Below are 24,845 nucleotides of genomic sequence, written 5' to 3'. Positions count from 1 at the left end.
ATTATCCTGCATCACAGGGGAAGCACTAATGTCACTTCAGGGGCTTTCTGAGTTATACTAAGAAAAGTTTCCTTGTGGTAAAATAAACTTTTTCACTATACAGAACAATTCTGCATGATTTCCCCCTAACCCGTGTCCTTAAAAGTCTTTGTGCGCTTTGTTGCAGCAATCACATTACCATGAACATCATATAAGAGGGGCTGAGTGGCTTATAACATAACCCCTTCCAGGCTGTTGGTATAGCTGAGGAGGGGGCACAGCAAATAATCTGACAGACACAAGCAGGCTTTGGGGCACTATAAGCATGGTGGTTACAGTAACCTATATACAGGCTTAAAATTGTTTGACGTTTCTTAAGCAGAGGCAGAAATTGTCATATACAATAATTGTTTGCGGTGCTAAACATTTATTCACTAAATAACACACATTACAAAGTTATACAACTTTGTAATGTGTGTTAATGTTTGTGAATGCCCCCTTCCCCGTATTTCCCCCCACCCACGCTAGACCCGGAAGTGTTGGTGCATTATACTTACCGCATTCGTGTTGACCCCCGTCCACCATCTTGTGACAATGACGTCGTCTTCGGGAGGCCGGCCGGCCGGCTCCGACCGTACCTCATGCCGGCCCCCCTCTGCCGCGTCACCAGCTGCTCAGCCGCGATTAGCTGAGCACAGTTATGCGGTAAGTATAATGCACCAACACTTCCAGGTTTAGCGTGGATGGGGGGAAACACGGGGAAGGGGGCCATTCACATACATAACACATATTACAAAGTTATATAACTTTGTAATGTGTGTTATTTTGTGAATAAATGTTTAGCGCCGCACTAGCCCTTTAAGTCTTTCTACAAAAGCAATAGCTTTTGCGGACAGCATTAATTGGCAAAATCTTCAGTGGGCCCCCTGCCTGTGTGGGCCTGGGAGCGGCCGCCCCCTCTGCCACCACCAAATTACGCTAATGCACCCAGGTCTTCAACATTGCTGAGATAGAAGACATAAATGGTTAAGACAACGCAGTCAATCGCGACACTGCCATAACTATTACAAAGGGCGACTAGAGGAGCAAACGAGCGCTGCCGAATACGGCCGATAATCGTTCTGTGTAATAGGGCCTTAAAGATGATACTTACCAGCCCCAAGTGGTTCTATCCTGGATGGTAATAGGATTGCAATAATCTATCAGTTTCTACATCATGCAGCATCAGGTACATCATACAGGGGATCTTTATAATCTTATTACCATCCAGTATAATGGTATGGGTCCCCTGTCTCAAGTCTCAGGGTTACACAGTGCTGGATTAACCCCTCTCTTAGCTAATTTAAAGGGGTAGTTCACCCACAAAAAAAATCTTTAAAATCAACTGGTGCCAGAACTTTGTAATTTACTTCTATTAAAAATCTAATCTGCTGTATGTCCTGGTGTATTCTCTCCAGTCTGACACAGCGCTCTCTGCTGCCACCTCTGTCCATGTTAGGAACTGTCCAGAGCAGCAGCAAATACTCACAGAATACCTCTTCTGCTCTCCAGACTGGAAAGAGTACACCACTTCCTGCAGGACATAAAGCAGCTGATAAGTACTGGAAGACTGGAGATTTTTTAATAGAAGTACAGATCTCTGGCACTTTCTGGCACCAGTATGAAAGAAGATTTTGGGGGGTTAACTACCACTTTAACTCAGCTGGACAAGACATTTACAAAAGGCCACTAACAAAAAGTGCTCACGTTTCTCCAGAGTAGGGTTAAGATGGAAGAAATATTCGGTTGCTATGTAGAGCGGAGACACTTTATTTTTAGAACCGTTTCCATGCCTATAGCTAGGTGAATCAATGTATTTCTACGAGAGGCAATGGTACATTGCTACAGATGTCATCTATCCCTAGCACCAGTTAGATCAGGGTTACATAGACACAGGTCGTGGACTTGTCGATCATCATGTTATGTGAATAAATTGCAGCCGATGAAAGTCAATGGGGTCGTGATACAAACTTCAAGCGCCCAGGACTAGAGATCTATCTTGGATGGATTTCTGGAAATTATGGGTCACAGCAAAGGTCACTTGCAGGTCATGGCACAAATCCTAGCGCCATTTAGATAGGCTTACATAGCAGTTTTTGCCACGACATGGGTCATATAGCTATAGATTGCCATATCACGCTACATGCATGTAGCTGTGAGACGTCCATCTTGGATATCTTGGAAACCTTACTTTACATTGTATGTGAATGAAACCTGCTTGCATCTTCTCTACAATTTGGAACTTTTCCCCCATTTTTTTAAACCCCTGTTAGTGTGTAACCCTTCCTATATTTATGTGACGGTCGTGTGGTGGTCGCATGAAGCTAGAGATTACAATGTGATTGCATTTACCATTGTTCCCTGAGATGCCTCCTTAGCAGGTGTGTAAGTCTACCCAACAAAACACATTCAGCTCTGCTACATCCCTATAAGACAGTGGTCTCCAACCTATGACCCTCCAGCTACAACTCACAGTATTGGGTTGTCAGGACATGCTGGGAGTTGTAGTTCTGCAAGAGTTGGGGAACCAGAGGTTGAAAAACAATGGTATAAGGCAGTGTTCCCCAACTTGTGGCCTCACCCCTTGATACCAAACTACAGATCTCAGCATTTGGCTGTGAGTGCATGCTGGGAGTTGTAGTTTTGTAACACATTGGGGAACACAGGTATAAAGTTTGGCAAAAATCTGCATTTTCAGAAGTTATGTCCTCATACTGAAATTGCAGTGCATGCAGTCAGTGCTGTGTATATAGAGATATGAGGCATGTAATACAATGTATGAGGCATGTAATACAATGTATGAGGCATGTAATACAATGTATGAGGCATGTAATACAATGTATGAGGCGTGTAATCCAATGTACTGTGTATGTATGGGGCAGGTAATACAATGTACTGTGTATGTATAGGGGCAGGTAATACAATGTACTGTGTATGTATAGGGGCATGTAATACAATGTACTGTACTGTGTATGTATAGGGGCATGTAATACAATGTACTGTGTATGTATAGGGGCAGGTAATACAATGTACTGTGTATGTATAGGGGCATGTACTGTGTATGTATAGGGGCATGTAATACAATGTACTGTGTATGTATAGGGGCAGGTAATACAATGTACTGTGTATGTATAGGGGCAGGTAATACAATGTACTGTGTATGTATAGGGGCATGTACTGTGTATGTATAGGGGCATGTAATACATTGTACTGTGTATGTATAGGGGCATGTACTGTGTATGTATAGGGGCAGGTAATACAATGTACTGTACTGTGTATGTATACAGACAGACATGTAATACAATGTATAAGTTATGTAATCCTATATACTGAGTAGCCTCCCGTCTCCATGTGACTCGGCGCTCCGGCCGCGCTCCCGCAGTGTCACTGCCATCTACAGGCGGCGGGCGGTAATTTCAGTCGGCGCACTCTGCTTCTGCTTTTTGATCCATCCCCTTTAAGGAGAGTGCGGCAGTTCCGGGTCTGATCCCGCAGTGAGATCCCGGGACCGACCGGAGGATCCTCTGGAGCCAGGGGCCGGGTAGGTGAGCGGCTCCGACCCATGTCCGCCTCCATCCAGCCCGGAGCAGCTGCTGTCGCCATCAGCACCTCGGTGTAGGACGAGCTCATTGTCGTGTGTGTCACTTTGTATCATGTCAGTGTCACATTGTATCACTACTGCTGTCACCACCATCACCATCCTCATCATCACCACCACCACCACCACCACCATCACCATCCTCATCATCACCACCACCACCACCACCACCACCACCATCACCACCATCATCACCACCATCACCATCCTCATCATCATCACCACCATCCTCATCATCACCACCACCACCATCACCATCCTCACCATCCTCATCACCACCACCACCATCATCATCCTCATCCTTTGGGGACCTGTAGTGTTATATTTTGCATCCCTGCCATGTGTGACAAGTGTCCTTGTTATGGGAAATGTCACATTATATCATGTTGTATTAACCCTTTACTGTCCGGCTGCTTCATCCAAAATCAGACAGGCACCCTGTAAGGTCACAGGTCACTGCCAGGATCCAGCCCGTCCTCCATTCTCCTGCATTATTTCACTTTAAGGAATTATCACTTTATTCCCATTGCAGTCACCCTATGATCCCAGTCATTACACGACGGCACTAGAGAATAACCGGGGTATCAGGGCGCAGAACTCCTCAGCACCTTATAAGCCCCAATGTCTTTATTATTATTTTTTGTTATGTTTTTTTTTATTATTTCTTTTGACAATGGATTTCTAATTCAGTCTCCATTTTCTACTTACAAAAAATGGCGCATTAATAGGACACAGGACCAAGAACCTACAAATCTGCAAACTTCCTTATCTTTGTTATACAGTATATAGTTTATTATATATTATGTAGTATTATTACATAGTCTATTGTATTATATATTATACAGCTTACTATATTATATTATGTTGTGTTATACAGTACACAGTATTATTTAGATATAGTATTACTGTATACTGATACTACATGTCCTGTGCTGCTCTTTACCTTCGCCAGGATGAGTTGTACCTTTGGGCACCAGTTGAGGGCGGCATCATATGTTGTTGGGACCCTGTGTGATCTGTACAGGACCTGTAGGTCATCTACATAGAAAGAAATTTAGTCTCCAGCAGCTCTTTCTGACTGTTGTATGTAAGGACTTGCTGTATCCATATTAGTTAGCTACTTATTTTCCTTTAAATTTTCATTTTTTTTTTACATTTTGGGGGATTAAGAACCAATTACCAGTTTTCCATAGAGTTTTGGTCTCAACGTACAATGGTTGTCCTGGAACCAATTATTATTGTACTGTATTATTATACATCAGTATTATTGGGGAATGTTCACACAGTTAATAACACACACTGTTTATGATGCAGAAACTGCGCAGGTTTGGGCATCAAAAAACTATGCGGTTTCACTTAAAGGGGTACTCTGGGCTGGGGGGCTTTTTCAGCTATGACTGGGGAGGAGGTGGATGAGGACAACGACGTCCCCTTACCTCCCCGGTTCCAGCGCCGTGTCCAGGATCATGTCTCTCCCAGTCCGCACTGCCCGACCGCTTCCTGGTCTCAGACGCGGGCTTGAGACGTGACGTTTCGAGTCGGCTCAGCCAGACAGTGCAGAGACGTTTCAAGTCCGCTTAGCCAGACAGTGCAGAGACCAGGAAGTGGCCGGGCAGCGCGGACCGAAGCGGCACAATCCCGGACACAGTGCTGGAACTGGGGAGGTAAGGAAACGTCGTTGCCTTCATCCACCTCCTCCCCGGTCATAGCCGAAAAAGCCCCCCAGCCCAGAGATCTACAGATCCTGTACATGTGAACCTAAGGTGGGTTCATACTGAGGAATTCTCGCGGATAATGTCCGCGGAATTCCGCTGTCTGTCTTTCCGCCGGCTCCGTAGACACCATTCTATGGGCCGGCGTATTCCGCTATCCGCCGAAAGAAGTGACATGTTCGGCGGATAGCGGAATACACCGGTCCATAGAATGGTGTCTATGGAGCCGGCGGAAAGGTGCGCGGACAGACAGTGGAATTCCGCTCACATTATCTGCGAGAATTCCTCAGTATGAACCCACCTTAAAGGGGTATTCTTACTTAATATAACTCATCCAATGTATGCGGGATAAGGGTGGGATTGCAGGGGGTCCAGCCCAACACTTTACATAAAATAAAAAGTCAGGGCCCTGTTGGAAGATGGGGGGATAAGGTAATCTGAAGTGGAGATGTCACTGCCTGACCACCTACTGAGCTGGTGGCACCTCTGGGTAGACATCAGTAATAGCGCGCACAACGTAGCCTTGTTGCCTGTGTCTGTGTTTTTATTTTTATTAAAGCAAATCTACCATTTCCCTTACTCTGAGTTTTTTATATACTACCTGGCCAGCATCGGAGGTGCGTCATTGAAGGGCTATCAGTACAATGGGGGCATCGGGCCCGCCTCCAGTCCATAGAGCGGGACAAAGTGCACATGAAGAAACCAGAGCAGATCACAAGAATCTGGCAGCATTTAAAAAAATAGACCATGCCACCGTGATGTACAGGCTGGCACCACCTAACAGTGTCAAGAAGGCGGGGCCTAGGGTTTGCTGCGTTCCAGCACTGCTACAACTTATTGCACACCTTATTGCACACCTTATTGACCTTTTGCATAATCCGTGATGCACAGGGAGCCCAAGGCCCCACCTTCATGACACTATTTAGGGCCCGAATAAAAATATTTTTAATGAAAATATAAAAACACATAGAGAGGTCACAAATGTATGTGCCCTTACTGTTATCCATCCAGCGTGCTGTGGGCTCTGTAGGTGGACAGGGGGGGACAGAGTGCCTCTTAAAAAAACATCCCCACTGATATCAAAGTGAGATGTGACCTGCAGTGACAAGTCCCTGTGCCTGGGCGTGATTTACTTATGTAGTCTTACATTATACACTATATTATATACTGTTTAATATAATGGGTTCTCTTTTTGGCCAATTTTCCCAGTATTATTATTATTATTCTGATGCTTTGTCTCACATTGTCATCACTTACAGACGCCCTTAGTTGACTTTTACCATCATAACTGAGAATACATTGTGATAATGCTATTATAGTTGTATATGTTACTTGTGTTTGTATATACTGTATAAGCTGAGTGCAAACATGTTGGCTCCTACAGGACTATATATAATAGAAGTCTTGGTGCCACAATATGTCATGGAGACAGGAGGAGGAGAAGCCATTGTGCACATAGTCCTGCTGGTCCACACCATGTTTTGCCCAAGTCTCATTTATAACTAAAGGGGTTGTCCAGCGAAAATCTTTTTCTTTCAAATCAACTGGTTTCAGAAAGTTGTATAGATTTGTAATTTACTTCTATTTAAAAAAAAAATTAAGTCTTCCCATACTTATCAGCTGCTGGATGTCCTGCAGGAAAGTTTCCTTTTTCATCTTTCAGGGTGCTCTCTGTGGACATCTCGGTCCGATACAGGTTTTCTTTTCAGTCTGACACTGCTCTCCGCTGCCACCCTTGTCCAAGACTGTGAAGGACTTAAACGAAAACTTTCCAGCAGGACATAAAGCAGCTGATAAGTATGGGAAGATTTTTCATTATGCAGGCTTCTCTTGGGGAAATGTACTTGCTTCTTTGTATGAAATCAGGGGCATACATACATAGAACTGTATAGACAGGGATAGGGAACTCTCTGCCTTCCAGCTGTTGCAATGCTACAATTCCCATCATGTCTGGGCAGGCAGAGGTAAAGCTTTGGCCATCCAGGCTGGAGGGCTGAGGGTTCCCCATCCCATGCATAGAGTATTTGCAGAGAGTATATTTCGGTAGTGTGCATAGGCTCTTATATTATTATATACACAAAGGCCCATTGAACAGTGTTCAAACATATGCTAAGAGTGTGCCTTATGAAGGGTTATGTTTGCCCCTTTGGGCAAAAGGGAGGTGTTACTGGATGCCTTTTAAAGGGGGTTTATATCATCTGGTGACAGATAGTTTTACAGATTTGTAAATTACTTATACTTAAAATTCTCAAGTCTTCCAGTACTTATCAGCTGCTATATGTCCTGCAGGAAGTGGTGTATTCTTTCCAGCATGGTTGTCAAACTGTGGCCCTTCAGACGTTGCAAAACTTTAATTTACAATTCCCATCATGCTTGGAAAGCCAAAGCTGCAGTAACACAGCACGGCCACTACACAGTGTACAGAGCTGTCTATCTCAAAGATTGTATTTAGCCCATGAGAGTTTCCTCCATGAGACACAGCCATTTCACATTCTCCCCATTTCAGGGAGTGGCGCTGGAGTTACACATACAGTGTCTTCCTTTCTGTGACTTCTTTAGCCAATAACAACACAACAGTGTTCTGTGTTGCCCAGGCTGTTACTAAAGGCAGCTTTCCCCTGACAATAGGCTTCAAATTGCAAAGAAGGAAGACACCTAGATGTTGGAGCTGTAGTCATTTTTGATAAGTTATTTGTAAATTAGTTAGGAGTTGTTGGAAATGTTAGTGACCATGCATACCCTTCCTCTACATAAATTGATTGTAGAGGAGAATACCATAGTAATATGGTTCTCAGAAGAACTTGCTGTGATTTTTCCCCCCCAATTGTTGTAAAGTCCTGATTGTCTGCATGAGCTCTTGCACAAAAAATTATAAGGCTCTGTTCGCACTGTGTTTGAGCAAGAACATACCTTGGCATCCATACGGTAAATGGGGACCTACTTGGCCTAGGCAATGGGGCTTTCATATGGCGTATGCTGCTCATACACCACAAATGTACTGTAAAAAAAAGTTTGTTTGTAGAATATATAGGAAACAATCCCAGAATAACATATGTTATCAGATCTGTCCTCAGGGAATTGTCCTATTAGATTGCATGTCTGGAAACAATTAGCAGATTATCAGAATTTCCGGACTATTGAGTGGTAATGGTAATGTACCCAGATTGTGGATCCTGTAGTGATGGGCAGGGCTTCATGCATACCTGGAATAAATGGGTTAGTGTTCAGTTTTATCTTTTTGCATTTCCACAATCTCTCTGATACGCTGGGCAAAGGTGAGCGGGTCAGAGGTAGCTGGAGTCTATGAAGTGTAACGTGTCATCGCTGCATTCACATCCACAGCAGCCTCCTTATAGTAAGTGCATCCACAGAAGGGCGATCGTGATGCCCCCGGGGAGGAAAAGCAGATGATTGGTGTGGGCTTGAGTTACATTGTACGCCTGTGAGATCTGCAGCTCTGCTAACCTGGATAATGCTGATCCCAAGCAGAAAACTGCTGACGGATGGAGAGTGACTGCGGCAAGAGCTGTATACACAGGCGGCCTATAGCACTGGGGTCTATGGGCTTTATTATACTCTTCATCTATATCTATATCTGTTGGACAGTGCATCACATTATATAAAAGCTTATGTCATAGTGTGGCACAGGATGTATCCTGGGTGTTTGTCTATGGAATAGCATGTGGCTGCTATATGATCAAACTACAAGCAAGCTACTATTGTACTTGTAGTTCTACAACACCTAGAGAGACTAGTATTGCTTCAGCAGATGATGCATGACTGTCAGGCTCATGTATACAGATTGCAATAGATGAATGACTGTAAGGAACTAGAGCCTTACATACATAGCAGTTATACTAATAGGGAACCATAGGCCATTAAAGTTTCCTATATATATATATATATATATATATATATATATGCTCTGCAGCATCTCCTGCCCGTGTCTTACAACTCTTCCTTCACTTCTTGCAGGCAGGGTCTGACCAGAAGGAACATGGACCTGGACGTACTGAACATGTTCCTTATTGCTGGCGGTACTCTGGTTATCCCCATACTGGCTTTTGTGACCTCCTTTTTTCTTTGGCCGGCAGCTCTGATCAAAATTTATTACTGGTAAGACACTATCATATATTAACGTATAGCTATTTTTATCACTCTTTATCCTCATGATGTTGTTAGGTCTGACATTCTCTTTTGATTCATTTGTAATAAATCATTCTGGCCATCAGAGTTTTCAGAGACAGAGCTCGTATCCTCCTTTATAAATGTAGTTAAAGGGACTTTATCAGGGGGTTTCATACTGCAACTGGAAGACAGAGTATATTGACCTACAACTACAGGTTGTTCCCTACACTAAATAATGTATTGATCTCCCTGGTATTCCCTTGGGACAGTATTCACTGCCAACATGGAGGGCTACCTATTTTGGATCAGCCAGGGTCTGGGTGTTCAGATCTCCATTAAAGGACAGCTTCGGCAAAAATTTATTTTTTTATATGGTATTACATAAGAAAAGTTAGACAAATTCCTAATGTACACTAATTATGGGAAATGCACATATACTGCTATTTCCCTCAATTTAGTAGATCAGGCAGGCTTTAATTTCTCTAAAAAAAATGTGATGTCACAACTCGGTGTATATACCTGAAGGGTCCAGCAGGGGGTGCAGTATATGTAGAAATTACATTTAAAAAATTATAACTTATGATTATATACATACACAGTACATACACAATATATACATACACAATATAATATACACAATGATAATTTTTTTTACATGTAATTTCTACATACACTGTTCCCCCCGCTAGACCCTTCAAGTATATATACAGTCATGACCTCCCTTTTTTTTAGAGAAATTGAAGCCTGCCTGATCTACTAAATTGAGGGAAATAGGTTATTTGTCTAACTTTGCTTATGTAATAACATATTAAAAATACATTTTGGCCGGAGTTCTCCTTTAATTTCTGTATAGAGCCAGGAAGACAGTGGCTGAGTACATCACTCCCTGGCTCACCACACTACCCATCTAACTGCAGGAGTCAGGCTCCATAGATTCACTATAGAATCCATCTCCTGTAGCAAGACAGATAGAATAGCAAGCCAAGGTATAAATTGCTTAGCTATGCACTTCTCCTGGCTCTAGTGATTTTTAGGGGCCTTAACACTCAGACCCTGAGTGTTTAAAACTTCTGACATGTCTCTGTGACATGTCAAAAAGGTTTGTTTTTTTTTATAGTAGCAGTAGCGCTTTAAATCTAGTTCTGTCATATTGTGCTATACGTTTAGTTTAAGTATGGTTAGTATAACTCCACTTTTGTAAAAAGCATATATAATTGACAGTGGTATGGCAGTATTATAACATAGACCCACTATGGCAGTGTTATGTGGATAGTATAACTGGAAATCTGCAGGGCACCATATTTTTTGGATAGCACCTTATTAAAGAAACATTTTGACTCAACTCTGAACAAGGAACATGTAATAAAACTGATGCTAAAATAGCTTGTGGCTGTGTTACAGGTACTGGCGCAGGGCCTTAGGGATGCAGGTCAAGTATGTCAGCTGTGGGAACTACAAATTCTGTTACACATGCCGAGGACGACCAGGGCCAAAGCAGTCCATTCTCATGTTACATGGATTCTCTGCCCATAAAGATATGTGGCTGGCCATAGCCAAGGTGAGTATAACATCAGGTCATTTCCCAGTGGTGTAGCTACCATGGAGGCAGACCATGCAACTGCCACGGAGCCCATGCAGCAGGGGGGCCCTGTATACTCATACTCATCCGGCTGCCCAGTGTAGTCCCCCCGGTTTTTCTCTCCTGGCTCCCCAGCAGACGTGTGATGTCATTCGCTTGCTGAGAAGCTGGGAGAACGAAATAATGTCTAGCAGTGAGTATGTGGGGGGTTGCCATACAGGATTCATGAAGACCCATGAATCCTAACTGTGGTGAAATCCAAAATACCTGATCGGCCAATACCATTAATAGTGCTAGGTTCTGCCAGTCTCTGTGTATGTTCAACTATATTGTATTTTGCCAGGACGGCAGACTTGAGGCCCCAAACTCTGTAAATAGTGACCTGCAGTGCTGTGGATGTGTCTGGATTTCACTTCCATTAATCACATTTGATATCTTTCTGTCTGTTAGTTCCTTCCTAAGAACTTACACCTGATTTGTGTGGATATGCCCGGACATGAGGGAACCACGCGCTCGGCTTTAGATGACTACTCCTTCAGTGGTCAGGTGAAAAGAATACACCAGGTATGTCCTGTATAGCGTGTAGGATCTTCAGCATGACAGCTAGGATCAGGATAGTGGTAGTGGAGTGTGATCTTTCTGAATCTGAGCACAGTATATTAGAAATTAAAACTTTAAGACAGGAAAGGTCAGACTAGTTAAAAAAAAATCATATTAGCAGGACTCATGTCACTGGTTCCCCACTGCTGCAGTTCCGGCAGTGCCCGGGTCCCTGCTCTGCCCATGATTGGCTGAGCAGTCACTTCCTTGTGTCAAGACAGGACCAGGAAATGGTGATCAGCTTGGACCCAAGCACTATTAGAACAGCAGCAGTGGGGCGATCAGTGAGGTGAGTCCGGCTTTATTAATTTTATTAATCTAGTTAAAGGTGTTCTCCCATTAAATTGTACTTATCCACAGGATAGGGGACAAGTAAGAGATTGTGGGGGGTCTGATCTCCGTGCCCCCCAGTGAACTTCAGATCGGCCCCTGGCTGCTTTGTTTTGAATACAGTTGTGGGTTGGCACATGACTTGCAGGACATGACCCGTGTACAGCCCTCAGATCTTTCTGGCAGCTTCATAGTGAATAAATAGAGTCGTTGGTCACATGCTGTATTAAAAACCCAGGGGCCTATCCGGAGATTGCTGGGGGGAACGGAAGTCAAACCCCCTGCAATCTCTTCCTTGTCCCCTAATCAATTTTATTAGAATTATAATATAAAGTGCCAAAATGTTCAAGCTTTTTTTTTTTTTAGCTTTTTATGTCGTTTTTGGAGCCAAAGCAAGAATTGGATCCAGCAGAAATATTTTCTTTTCTTATGAATTCACATCTGGCTTTGGCTCTAAGAACTGACCGAAAAGAACCAAAACTTATAAAACTAGAACTTTATAAAAGAATGTGTATCTTCCGAGGACAGACGAGCCCCTGAGCTTCGTTCAACCTTGACAAATAGCAAACATCCATGCAAAACGTTGCGTAACATATTTTACAAATGTAAATGGGAAAGGAGAAGCCGGAGCACAATCACATTAATAGCACTTTGATAGATTGCATTTGCGGATAAACACATGTCACCCTCTCTCTGGGAGATATGCCACTGCTCTGTAATTCTTCCGAGATTACAATCTCCCCTGTCATGCTGTGTGTAAGATGATTAGATTCCATCTGCTTCATCTTTTCACTTAATAGAAGGAATCAAAAAGCTAAGACAAAATCGTGACGACTTAAAAACATAATAATCCCTTTGGACTGTCCAATATAGAATCCTCATTTCTATGAAACGCGTTTCCCATGGAAGGTACAGGCGGATAAAGCGGTTATCTGAGAAAGGCAAAGACAAAGTGTGCCAGTGACTTCTTTTGTTAAACTATTTAAAAAATAAAAGTAAAACCTTAAAGGAAAACTATCGTCAGGTTAGTACATATGGAACGCCCCTAGTGCTCCTAGCGACTTTGACTATTTTTACGGCATTGAGTATAACAAAAACAGCAGCACTTAAGAGCGTGAGAAGACCAGTGCCAGTAAGTTCAGTGGCTACCGGGAATCGGGGATGCACAAACCTTCTGATAGTTTTCCTTTGCAATTGTTTTTTAAGTAGCAAAATGAATAGGTAATATAGAATATAATCCATTATCTAATATAGGAACACAGACTAAAAGCAGTGACACAGGTAAATAAGCCCTAAAATTTCACATGTCAGAGCATTCCACTTATCCCTGTGCTAGCCATATGTGTGTGGCTCTTTGATGGAATCAGGGGCAAAATTTTGTGGGCCTTAAAGGGGTACTCCTGAGAAAAAAAATCTACTGGTGTTCGAAAGTTATACAGATTTGTAAATTACTTATATTTAAAAAATGTCAAGCCATTCTGTATTTATCAGCTGCTGTTTGTCATGTAGGAAGTGGCGGATTATTTCCAGTATCAGACGATGCTCTCTGCTGCCACCTCTCTGTGACAGGAACTGTCTGTAGCAGTAGAAAATCCCCATAGAAAACCTCTCCTGTTTTGGACAGTTCCTGTCACAGACAGAGGTGGCAGCAGAAAGCAGTGTCAGACTGGTAAAAATACACCACTTCCTGCAGGTTATATAGCAGCTGATAAGTACTGGAAGACTTGAGAGTTTTAAATAGAGGTAATTTACAAATCTGTAAAACTTTCTAAAACCAGTTGGTATAAAAAATAATTCTCTGGAATAACCCTTTAATATACCAGGTTGGCCTCGCTGCCATTGTTACAGGTCAGCGCTGGACTGTTATTACAGACTACAAACAATCTTCACTCTATATGTGTACAGACCCTTCAATGTATTGCTTCCATCTATCCGCCTACTATTCCACTGTCTTTCAGTTAGTAAGAAGAAGGACAGAGAGAAGAGAGTAACAAGATTGTAGTATCAGACTACACAGGGTTTGTTTGTAGTCTGTAACTATAGAGACGCATTGGTCCAAATTGGAGCTTTATGCACAAAACAGCAGAGTATTTTCAATACGTATTTGCATTTTTCTTTAATCTTTTTTTTGTTGCAAAGCAATAATAAGATAGAGTCTGCATAACTGCAAATTGCCTGTAAAGTCATTATTTGATGTATGTGGTCGGTAACAGTCCTTATATCCATTTGGTTGGTAACAGTCCTTAAATCCATGAAGTAACTAGAGATTTCATGCTCTGTTCTTTTTGCTTGTTCCAGTTTGTTGAAAGCATAAACTTGAATAAGAAGCCTTTCCATCTTGTCGGTACATCCATGGGTGGATGTGTCGCTGGGGTTTATGCCTCCCAGTATCCATCTGACATCTCCAGCTTGACGCTCATTTGCCCTGCAGGTAAATGCATTGACTTTATTTTGTAAATCTATAGTGATAGCTCTAGTTTCAGGCACTATTCACACCACACTATCTTCATGGCTTCCACAAATCAATGAGGGTTATGATGAATTCATTGGAAAGCTCATACTGATCCTAATCGTATTGACTTGTAATGGGTGTATCAGGTTTCATATGTGATTGAAACTATTGTATGAGCACTGCTTCCAACACTGTATTATAGGTCAGTAAACATAAGGGATATACAGGAGCTGGAAGTCTCTGCTCCATACTGCTCATTGTTTGAAGTGGTAGGGTGGGGTTATTGCAGGACAGCGACCACTTCAATAGGAAGTGCGCTGCAATAACCCAATGCCACCTTCTTTATATCAACTACTTTATCTTCCAACTTTATTGTGTATTCAACTTATAATACACTACATACAAGTTCCTCTATCACTGTACACAGGAAGTGCTCGCTCCCATCATTTCCACAAGCTGAGTCTCCTGACTTCCCAGGACTGAAACACATAGGCCACGTTAGCCACAGGGCAGCCATTTTTTTTTCTCTTTTGTTGGTCATTGTCTCTCTCAGGGCTGAAGTCTAACATGGTCAGTGTTGGATCATTTGTTTCCCACAGGGTTAATGTCACAGACAACACATACAGTTCTGGATTTTGCTCCTTATAGGCCTAAAGTCCCATATGGTGGATGTCTTACATATATATATATATATATATATATATATATATATATATATATATATATATATATATCTCAATAACAGCATAGCACCAATGAACATTATCTTAAATGGATATGTTTTAGTCTCCTTACATACGGAGTGATGTTTTCTCCTCCTGAAATCAGCTTAATCTACGAATTAGTCCTGTTTTTTTCTCCATATCCAGGTTTGGAGTATCCCAATGACAGTACATTCCTGAAGCAGCTGAAAGACATAAATGAATCTGGAAACCATGAAAAAATCCCCCTCATTCCAACCAGTGCGGAAGAAATGGAGAAGATGCTGAAGCTTTGTTCATACGTCCGCTTCAAGATCCCGCAGCAGGTGAGTATTGCGGCATTGATAGTTGCACTATGTTTACCTGTCTAATTAAAAATAGTTTGTGTTGTCATAAGAAACCAATCAATGGACAACTTCCATTTACAAAATTAGAAATTAGAATTTTAAACTTTGATCTTTGGTTGTTATGGGCAATAAGCAGTGAGGCCTGTCATATTAACACTATTAAAATAGGGCCTTGTAGGATGACTTGTCAGAGAACACCTTTAGTTTTGTAAACTCACTTCAAAGATAATGTTTCGATACAGTGGATCTTTTCTATTGCAGATTAAAGGGCTTAGGGCCCTATTAGACACACACAGATTTTTCTGACAGATTCTTGAAGCCAAAACCAGGAATGGATTTGAAAAGAGGAGAAAACCCAGTCTTTCCTTTATGACCTGTTCTTGGTTTATAGTCTTTTCCTGGCTTTGGCTTCAACAATCTGTTAGATAAATCTGTGTGTATAATAGAGCCGTTATCCATTATAAGGGTATAAACCCACACACCGTATACGCAGCAGATATGCAACAAAAACGCAGAGGATTTGTTGGTACAGATTTGATGCTGTGTTCAGTTATTCAGATCTAATCTGCTGCGAGATTGCTGCGAGTTTGCTGCGTATCGCAGCAGTAAATACGCTGCATATACGGTGTGTGGGTTTATACCCTAAAAGAACATAGCAACTTCCTTTTAATGGGCCCCACCTGTCCTCAGGTTGTGTATGGTAAACCCGTCTCAATTCACTTCAATGAAACTCAGCTGCAGTACCACACTCAGACTAAGGGCCCTATTACATGGGACGATTATCGTGTGAAAAATTGTTATATCGAATTGAATTTAAACGATTGTGTAATTGCAAGCAACGATCGAAAAATCGCTCGTATGTTGTTGATCGTTGATTTAGATCTGAACCTAAAATTATAGTTAATCGTTTGCTGTAATTCCACATTCGTTCGCTCAAGTTCCGCTAATCGTTCAGCGTAATAGCGCATTGCCCAATGTTTTAATAACGATAGTATCTAACGACCGCCGTTCTGTGTTGGTGAACGATTTCAGGTTAATGATAGACAGTCTAATTTCCGATTGTTTATCGTTAGTCGTTAATTGTTAAAAATCGCTCCGTGTAATAGGAACCTAAGGATGAGAGTGGCGCTGATTATGCAAGAAAACAGCTATGTTTTTTTTTTTTTTCAAATCTTACATAACTATTTTAACTATTTTATTATTTTATTTAGCCCTACTGATGTGACGCCATGGTCTTCTTTATTAGTTTTGTACAGTTAGCACCCTCCTAAAATTATATAAAAATTAAATTTTAGAAAATAATTTTTCATTAAAGATCAGGTACAGCCATATGGCTGCCATTACATCTCCTGTATGGCTTTATTAAGCTACAGTAAGAACGCTGTCTGGCAGATTCTGTCAGTTCTTTAATGTCGTCATACTAGTTGTAACCACTGCTTAAGGTTTTTCGTAGTTAAATACGATTTAATTGTTTTGTTCATATGTTCCATCTTCTGCTATGTCAGGAAACAGCACAACCCCATAGAGCATTTTATGGAGGGTATATGTCACTATACAGGATCAGCTCTCTACAGATCTGGGCACAGATGGCTCTTAGTAGCAGACTTGGCACAGAATCCTCTGTGGCTGTGAGTTCTCTGCCCTACTAACCAGCTCCCCTGTGGATCTGGATATGAGCGTACTAAGTGGGTCCGGATATGAGCGTACTTAGTGGGTCCAGATCATGTGAACTAACACTTATCCCCAGTGCACAAGAAGATACAGATATTACAAATATAGATATCTAAGATTGCACTATTAATAGGCAGGTTGCATTGCAGAATGTTCTATCTGCCTATAGGAAGCAATATATATGGCTATATACAGTGGAGAGCTGTGTTTGTCACTTGGCTCAGCTCATCATGAATAAATGGAACATGTTAAATATAAAGTTTTATATAGGAGAACTCCTGATCTTTGTATGGCGCATATATATATATTATATAATTTTTTTTTTCTGCCCTACAAGTATAACTATATTATATTATAAGGGAATACCCCTTTAAAGCTTGGAATATTGCTGCCCATGTGACGATTAAAGAGCCCAAAGTGGAGCTGTCCAGCTGACAAGTCTATAATCATGAGCGGCCATGGATGAGAAATCAGCAATATTCATTTACAAATAGAAGCATTGTTATGGGTAGGACAAGCCTATTACTGCCAGCAGAGCTAGTGGAAAATGTCACTAATTGTTATTACACAAGCAGTAGCGTCAGGGGCGGACTGGGCCACCGGGGGACCGGGGAAACCCCCGGTGGGCCCCAAGCAGGAGTAGGCCCCGCCCCCCAGTCAGGGAGCACGGTCCCCCCGCATCAGGGGCCCCCGTGCTCCTGGGGGGCCCACTCAGCCGCCGATAGCTGGCCGGCACCTTCCCTTCCTTGTGATCGCAAGCTTGCGATCACAAGGGTGCTGCCGCCGCCGCCGCCCCGGCAGATAAGCAGCTGCTGGTCCCGGCAGCGTCATCACCACTGAGCTCTGTGTGCGGTGCGGCTGCTAGGACTTCCGGTTCACGTAGCGCATACCGGAAGTCCCAGCCGCTGCGGCGCGCACGGAGCTCAGTGTTGATGGCGCTGTCCAGTACCAGGAGCTGCTCGTCTGTCGGGGAACAGAGGAGAAGAGACCAATGACAGGGGAGCGTGTTGACAGGTGAGTTGAGTTTCGGTTTTGTTTTTTTTTATCATAGGGGGGAGATGGACAACATGAGGGGGGTGGGGGAGAGATGGACAACATGAGGGGGGTGGGGGAGAGATGGACAACATGGGGGAGAGATGGACAACATGAGGGGGGGGGAGATGGACAACATGAGGGGGGTGGGGGAGAGATGGACAACATGAGGGGGGTGGGGGAGAGATGGACAACATGAGGGGGGTGGGGGAGAGATGGACAACATGAGGGGGGTGGGGGAGAGATGGACAACATGAGGGGAGGGGAGAGATGGACAACATGAGGGGGGGAGATGGACAACATGGGGGAGAGATGGACAACATGAGGGGGGGGAGATAGACAACATGAGGGGGGGGGAAATGGACAACATGAGGGGGGTGGGGGAGAGATGGACAACATGAGGGGGGTGGGGGAGAGATGGACAACATGAGGGGGGTGGGGAGAGATGGACAACATGAGGTGGGTGAGGGAGAGATGGACAACATGGGGAGGAGAGATGGACAACATGAGGGGGGAGAGATGGACAACATGGGGAGGAGAGATGGACAACATGAGGGGGGAGAGATGGACAACATGGGGGGGGGGAGAGATGGACAACATGAGGGGGGGAGATGGACAACATGAGGGGGGTGGGGGAGAGATGGACAACATGAGGGGGGTGGGGGAGAGATGGACAACATGAGGTGGGTGAGGGAGAGATGGACAACATGGGGAGGAGAGATGGACAACATGAGGGGGGAGAGATGGACAACATGGGGAGGAGAGATGGACAACATGGGGGGGGGGGGAGATGGACAACATGAGGGGGGGAGATGGACAACATGGGGGAGAGATGGACATCATGAGGGGAGGGGAGAGATGGACAACATGAGGGGGGTGGGGGAGAGATGGACAACATGGGGAGGAGAGATGGACAACATGGGGAGGAGAGATGGACAACATGAGGGGGGAGAGATGGACAACATGGGGGGGGGGGGGAGATGGACAACATGAGGGGGGGAGATGGACAACATGGGGGAGAGATGGACAACATGAGAGGGGGGGGAGATGGACAACATGGGGGAGAGATGGACAACATGAGAGGGGGGAGATGGACAACATGGGGGAGAGATGGACAACATGAGAGGGGGGAGATGGACAACATGGGGGAGAGATGGACAACATGAGGGGGGGAGATGGACAACATGGGGGAGAGATGGACAACATGAGAGGGGGGGGGAGATGGACAACATGGGGGAGAGATGGACAACATGAGAGGGGGGGGAGATGGACAACATGGGGGAGAGATGGACAACATGAGAGGGGGGGGAGATGGACAACATGAGGGGGGGATGGACAACATGGGGGGAGATGGACAACATGGGGGGGAGATGGACAACATGAGGGGGCTATAGGGGGGAGATGGACAACATGAGGGGGCTATAGGGGGGATGGACAACATGAGGGGGCTATAGGGGGGATGGACAACATGAGGGGGCTATAGGGGGTAAATGGACAACATGAGGGGGCTATAGGGGGGGATGGACAACATGAGGGGGCTATAGGGGGGGATGGACAACATGAGGGGGCTATAGGGGGGAGATGGACAACATGAGGGGGCTATAGGGGGGATGGACAACATGAGGGGGCTATAGGGGGTAAATGGACAACATGAGGGGGCTATAGGGGGGGATGGACAACATGAGGGGGCTATGGGGGAGATGGACAACATGAGGGGGCTATAGGGGGGAGATGGAAAACATGAGGGGGCTATAGGGGGGTGGACAACATGAGGGGGCTATAGGGGGGGATGGACAACATGAGGGGGCTATAGGGGGGGATGGACAACATGAGGGGGCTATAGGGGGGGATGGACAACATGAGAGGGCTATAGTGGGAATGGAAAACATGAGGGGGCTTTGGGGGGGATGGACAACATGAGGGGGCTATGGGGAGATGGAAAACATGAGGGGGCTATGGGGGGTTGGACAACATGAGGGGGCTATAGGGGGCAATGGACAACATGAGGGGGCTATTACTGAGGAATCGACAACATGAGGGGGCCATATGGGGTGAATGGACATGAGGATATCTATATTGAAGAAGGACAACTTGAGGGGGCTATATATATGGGGATGGACAGCATAAGGGGGGTACCTATATGGGGGATGGACAATATGGGGTGCCATTTATAAGGGGGACAACAGAGGGGGGACCATATACTGTAAGGAATATATATATATATATATATATATATAGAGAGAGATGAGGATGGTGACATAGTGAGGAGCCTAATATGTCTGTCTGGCAGATTCTGTGGATTCGTGGCTCATAGAAGTTCTCATTATGGCCCAGGACGGATGGAGAAGATGAAAAGGGAAGAACTCCGATCAGAGAAGACGTCCCCTGTGAGTCACCTGATATATTTGCACTGTAATGTATATGGTGTATAGAGCCTGTGTAGAGCTGTGTCTACCTCTATATGACTGGATGAGGTGATGGTGATCTGTGTACAGTGAATCTTATTCAGTAGCAGTGGTGGTGTTAGTCAGTATGTGGTGGTATTAGTCAGTAGCAGTGGTGGCGTTAGTCAGTATGTGGTGGTATTTGTCAGTATGTGGTGGTATTTGTTGCTTGTAATCCGGTACTGTTTTTTATTGTTCTTAGTATACTAGAATTGGTCAGTAACAATATAGTGATGGTATTGGTTGTGGTGTGGCGGTAATATTACTGGTATTATTAGTAATATCACTCTCAGTATACAGGATCTGGTCAGTAACAGTATGGCGGTAATTGTGGCGGTAATATGTATGGTGATAATATTTCCCGCCTATATAATGGTATTATTGGTAAAATCAGTCTCAGTATACAGGATCTGGTCAGTAATAGTATGGCGGTAATATGTGTGGGGATATTTGCTCTTTATATACTGGTGTCATTGGTAACTGTATGACTTTTGTATCTAAGTATACAGTGTTATCATACAAAGGAAATTGTCTTATAGCCCAATTACACCGGCCAATTATCGGTAACAAGCGCTCCTAGGAAGCCCCATGTAAAAGTGTCAGAGATCAGCTGACAAGCAAATGCCCCATAGTCGGCTGATTTGATCTTTTGTGCGGCTGTAAAAATCATTGCTGTCGGCTGCACATCTCTGTGTATTCCTGCCCTGCTGATTAGCAATCGTTTGCAGCCCCATACTGCCCCAAATCACGCCGTGTAACTGGACCCTTATTAATGTTACCATAGATAAGTATGGTGGCTGAAGGGTGGGCCCTAAGAATGATTTCCCCTGGTGGGCCCAAGTCTCTCCAGTCCGACACTGAGTAGCGTGACTGGGAATTCACCAGGGAAGATAGAGATTATGCCATAGCTAGATCCATGACTGTGACTGGCATCTTATCATTGGCATTGGTGGATAATGCTGTATCATAAAGATATCGCCAGTAATGGCTGTAGGATAAAAACAACTCAGGATAGACTTAGCAGAGTTTTCCACTCGTAACTTTACTCTAAACATTTTTAGAGATGTAACAAATGCTCTTTGCTGTTATTAAGCCCCGAAGAGTGCCCTCCAAGTTATTTTTCACTCTTTCTATTTCAAGGGGCCGTACACAGCTGGGTTGTTTGCTAGTGGTACACACACATACTTTTCAGGCACAGTGTGCCTCCTCTGGAGGAGACACACATGATCAAATTACATTTACACAGTATAAGTGCTTTCCTGTACACAGCACTAGCTAAGCTCCTCCCCACTGCCTGATTTCTGTCTTAGTCTTTCTGCTACTAGAGACGAAATTCCCATAACAGGCAGTGGATACCAATTGAGACACATAAGGGGGAGATTTATCAAACTGGTGTAAAGTAGAATTGCCTTAGTTGCCCTTAGCAACCAATCAGATTCCACCTTTTATTCCTCACAGATTATTGGAAAAGTAGAATCTAATTGGTTGCTAGGGGCACCTAAGACAATTCTACTTTACACCAGTTTGATAAATCTCCCCCATAGTGTCCAATACGTTAGAGCTTTTTTGCTGGGTTAAGAGGTAATTTGTTGGTATATGAAGTGAATCCTAAATATGTTACAAATAACATAGTCTATTTTAAGTTATTTGAAAGGACAGGAATAGAGATGAGCGAACCTCGAGCATGCTCGAGTCAATCCGAACCCGATTGTTCGGCATTTGATTAGCTGGGGCTGCTGAACTTGGATAAAGCTCTAAGGCTGTCTGGAAAACATGGATACAGCCAATGACTATATCCATGTTTTCCACATAGCCTTAGGGCTTTATCCAACTTCAGCAGCCACCGCTAATCAAATGCCGAAAGTTCGGGTTCGGATCGACTCGAGCATGCTCCAGGTTCGCTCATCTCTAGACAGGAACCATTTAACCTTCACAATGCTATCAGACAAACAGAAAAATAGCAGCCGCGTCCTTCATCGGGTTATAGCCTCAAGAAAGACCAGCCATTATGGCTGGAAATGCTGGCAATTGTAAGTATACTAAGTGGATGAAGCAGACAAGGGGTTTCCTGATGAAGGACACTGCTGCCACTATGTATAGGGACTACCTTATGCTGATACAAATGTCATATTTATCAATGTGTTGGAGGTAAATATATTGATAATACATAGTTCCAAAACTATTCTGGCTGTTGGGGCATGCTGGGATTTGTAGTTTTGGAAAACCACAGGATGAGGAACAGTGCAGTGTTAAATTAGTAATATATACTTTCATATATCTTTCCAATCATTTCTATCTTTATTTCTAGGTCTTACAAGGACTAGTTGATGTTCGCATTCCTCACAATGACTTTTATAGAAAATGTAAGTTATACTAGGTGTATATGATATATCATTCTGCAGGCTACTGCTTTATTACTTATGTATAACCATGGCTAGAAATGAACAGGCATTTTATTACAGTCTATAATAAGGATCATAGCATTATTAATAATAGATAGCTGTTTGGCAGGGTAAGGAAATAGTCCCTGTCGTATCTTGGATAATATATTTTATGGGTATTAAACTACATTATTAAGTATCAGCTTTTTTTGCATATGCCGCATCAAAAGATCAGGATTAACATATCTGGATCAGCGCCAGCGTTAATATTTGCATCATTGAAAGACCTTCATGTTCAGAGACGCTTGTTTAGCTCCACAGTCATCCAGGGTTGTTTCCTCAAGAGAAACCCTTTCCTATGCTTCCTTAGCACATATAGATGTCATAAAAAGGGACTGGTCCCATATTTGAGAGGCCTGTACTAGCCAGAGCAGAGAGTCTTTAACAAAGAGTAGATTAGGTGGGCCCGGCTTGTCCAGGTTTTACGTGGTCTCAAGGGCTTACAAGCCAATTGGGTGTTATGGGGCCCATTTAGAGAGGGGGCCACCTCTGGTTGTTTCATTCCCTTTGTTCTGGTGAGAATATGTGCAGAACTTTGCTTTCTAGCGGAACTACGAGGGATGGTCAATTGGTTTAAAGTGACTCTGTACCCACAATCTGACCCCCCCCCCCCCCCCCAAACCACTTGTACCTTCGGATAGCTGCTTTAAATCCAAGATATGACCTGCGGTCCGTTCAGCAGGTGATGCAGTTATTGTCCTAAAAAACAACTTTTAAACTTGCAGTCCTGTGCCCAACGGCCGGGGATTAGATTGTGTATGCATTAGGCTAGCACACCCTCTCTGTCCCTCCTCCCCAACCCTCTTCATCATTAGGAATGCCACTAGAACATTTTCTCCAGTCTGAACATTGCACAGGTGCCTTAACAATCCAGCCCATGTGCCGTGCTGACACAGCTGAGGAATAGGAGACAATCTGCCTGGATCATTCCTAATGATAAGGAGGGCGGGGAGGAGGGGCAGAGAGGGTGTGCCAGCCTAATGCATACACAATCTAATCCCCGGCTGTTGGGCACGGGGCTGCCAGTTTAAAGTTGTTTTTTTAGGATAATAACTGTATCACCTGATGGTTCGGACCCCAGGACAGATCTTGGATTAAAAGCAGCTATCTGAAGGTACAAGTGGTTTGGGGGAGTCAGATTGTGGGTACAGAGTCGCTTTAAAGGGGATGAATCACTATTAAAGGGTTAGTGCGGCGCTAATCATTTATTCACAAAATAACACACATTACAAAGTTATACAACTTTGTAATGTGTGTTATGTATGTGAATGGCCCCCTTCCCCGTGTTTCTCCCACCCACGTCAGACCCGGAAGTGTTGGTGCATTATACTTACTGCATTCGTGTCGACCCCCGCCCGCCATCTTGGGACAATGACGTCGTCTTCGGCAGGCCGGCCGGACCACTCCGACCGTCCCTCATGCCGGCCCCCCTATGCCACGTCATCAGCTGCTCAGCCGCGATTGGCTGAGCATAACTGTATAACTTTGTAATGTGTGTTATTTTGTGAATAAATTATTAGCACCGCACTACCCCTTAAAGGCACTGGTAAGGGTGTGATCATGGGGTAGAACAGGGTCTTGAATCTCCTATCCGAATAGAGCGATGCTGTACTTGGCTTGTACAGCCCCCATAGTGAATTGAGTGGCACTGCTACCTGTAACTACCATTCCATTCCAGTGGGGCACTCAGGACCCTGTTCTTGAGATTGACGAAGGTCCCATCAGTTGGACCCCGGCAATACACTTATCCACCATCCTGAGTTCTAATGGTGATACAACCTCGAAGGAAGTG

General features: G+C 44.0%; 1 protein-coding gene and 1 long non-coding RNA gene across 9 annotated transcripts in view; one reads left to right on the top strand and one right to left on the bottom strand.

Annotated features, from left to right (window-relative positions):
* The first annotated feature begins 3,456 nt into the window (after positions 1-3,456).
* Positions 3,457-24,845, top strand: part of ABHD6 (abhydrolase domain containing 6, acylglycerol lipase) — a 23,824-nt gene continuing 2,435 nt past the window's right edge. The window contains exons 1-7 of one of the 7 annotated variants that reach the window (XM_069966980.1): positions 3,457-3,559; positions 9,304-9,444; positions 10,858-11,014; positions 11,486-11,599; positions 14,264-14,396; positions 15,287-15,444; positions 22,921-22,975. In XM_069966980.1, coding sequence (XP_069823081.1) covers positions 9,326-9,444; positions 10,858-11,014; positions 11,486-11,599; positions 14,264-14,396; positions 15,287-15,444; positions 22,921-22,975 — 736 coding nt within the window. In that variant the 5' untranslated portion in view covers positions 3,457-3,559; positions 9,304-9,325. Of the gene's footprint in view, positions 3,674-8,569; positions 8,684-8,742; positions 8,763-9,303; positions 9,445-10,857; positions 11,015-11,485; positions 11,600-14,263; positions 14,397-15,286; positions 15,445-22,920; positions 22,976-24,845 lie in introns of those variants that run through there. The other 6 variants (XM_069966976.1, XM_069966978.1, XM_069966977.1 and 3 more) reach the window with 6 other exon arrangements.
* Positions 14,067-24,845, bottom strand: part of LOC138788756 (uncharacterized) — a 24,221-nt gene continuing 13,442 nt past the window's right edge. The window contains exons 2-3 of one of the 2 annotated variants that reach the window (XR_011362647.1): positions 15,213-15,324; positions 14,067-14,390 (exon numbers count right to left, since the gene is read on the bottom strand). This is a non-coding gene — a long non-coding RNA (uncharacterized lncRNA). Of the gene's footprint in view, positions 14,391-15,212; positions 17,958-24,845 lie in introns of those variants that run through there. The other variant, XR_011362646.1, reaches the window with a different exon arrangement.

The sequence above is a fragment of the Dendropsophus ebraccatus genome, chromosome 4 (genome assembly GCF_027789765.1).
Source record: "Dendropsophus ebraccatus isolate aDenEbr1 chromosome 4, aDenEbr1.pat, whole genome shotgun sequence".
NCBI classification, from domain to species: domain Eukaryota; kingdom Metazoa; phylum Chordata; class Amphibia; order Anura; family Hylidae; genus Dendropsophus; species Dendropsophus ebraccatus.
The sequence above is the reverse complement of the archived record's forward strand: the minus strand, read 5'-3'. Positions and strand labels throughout refer to the sequence as shown.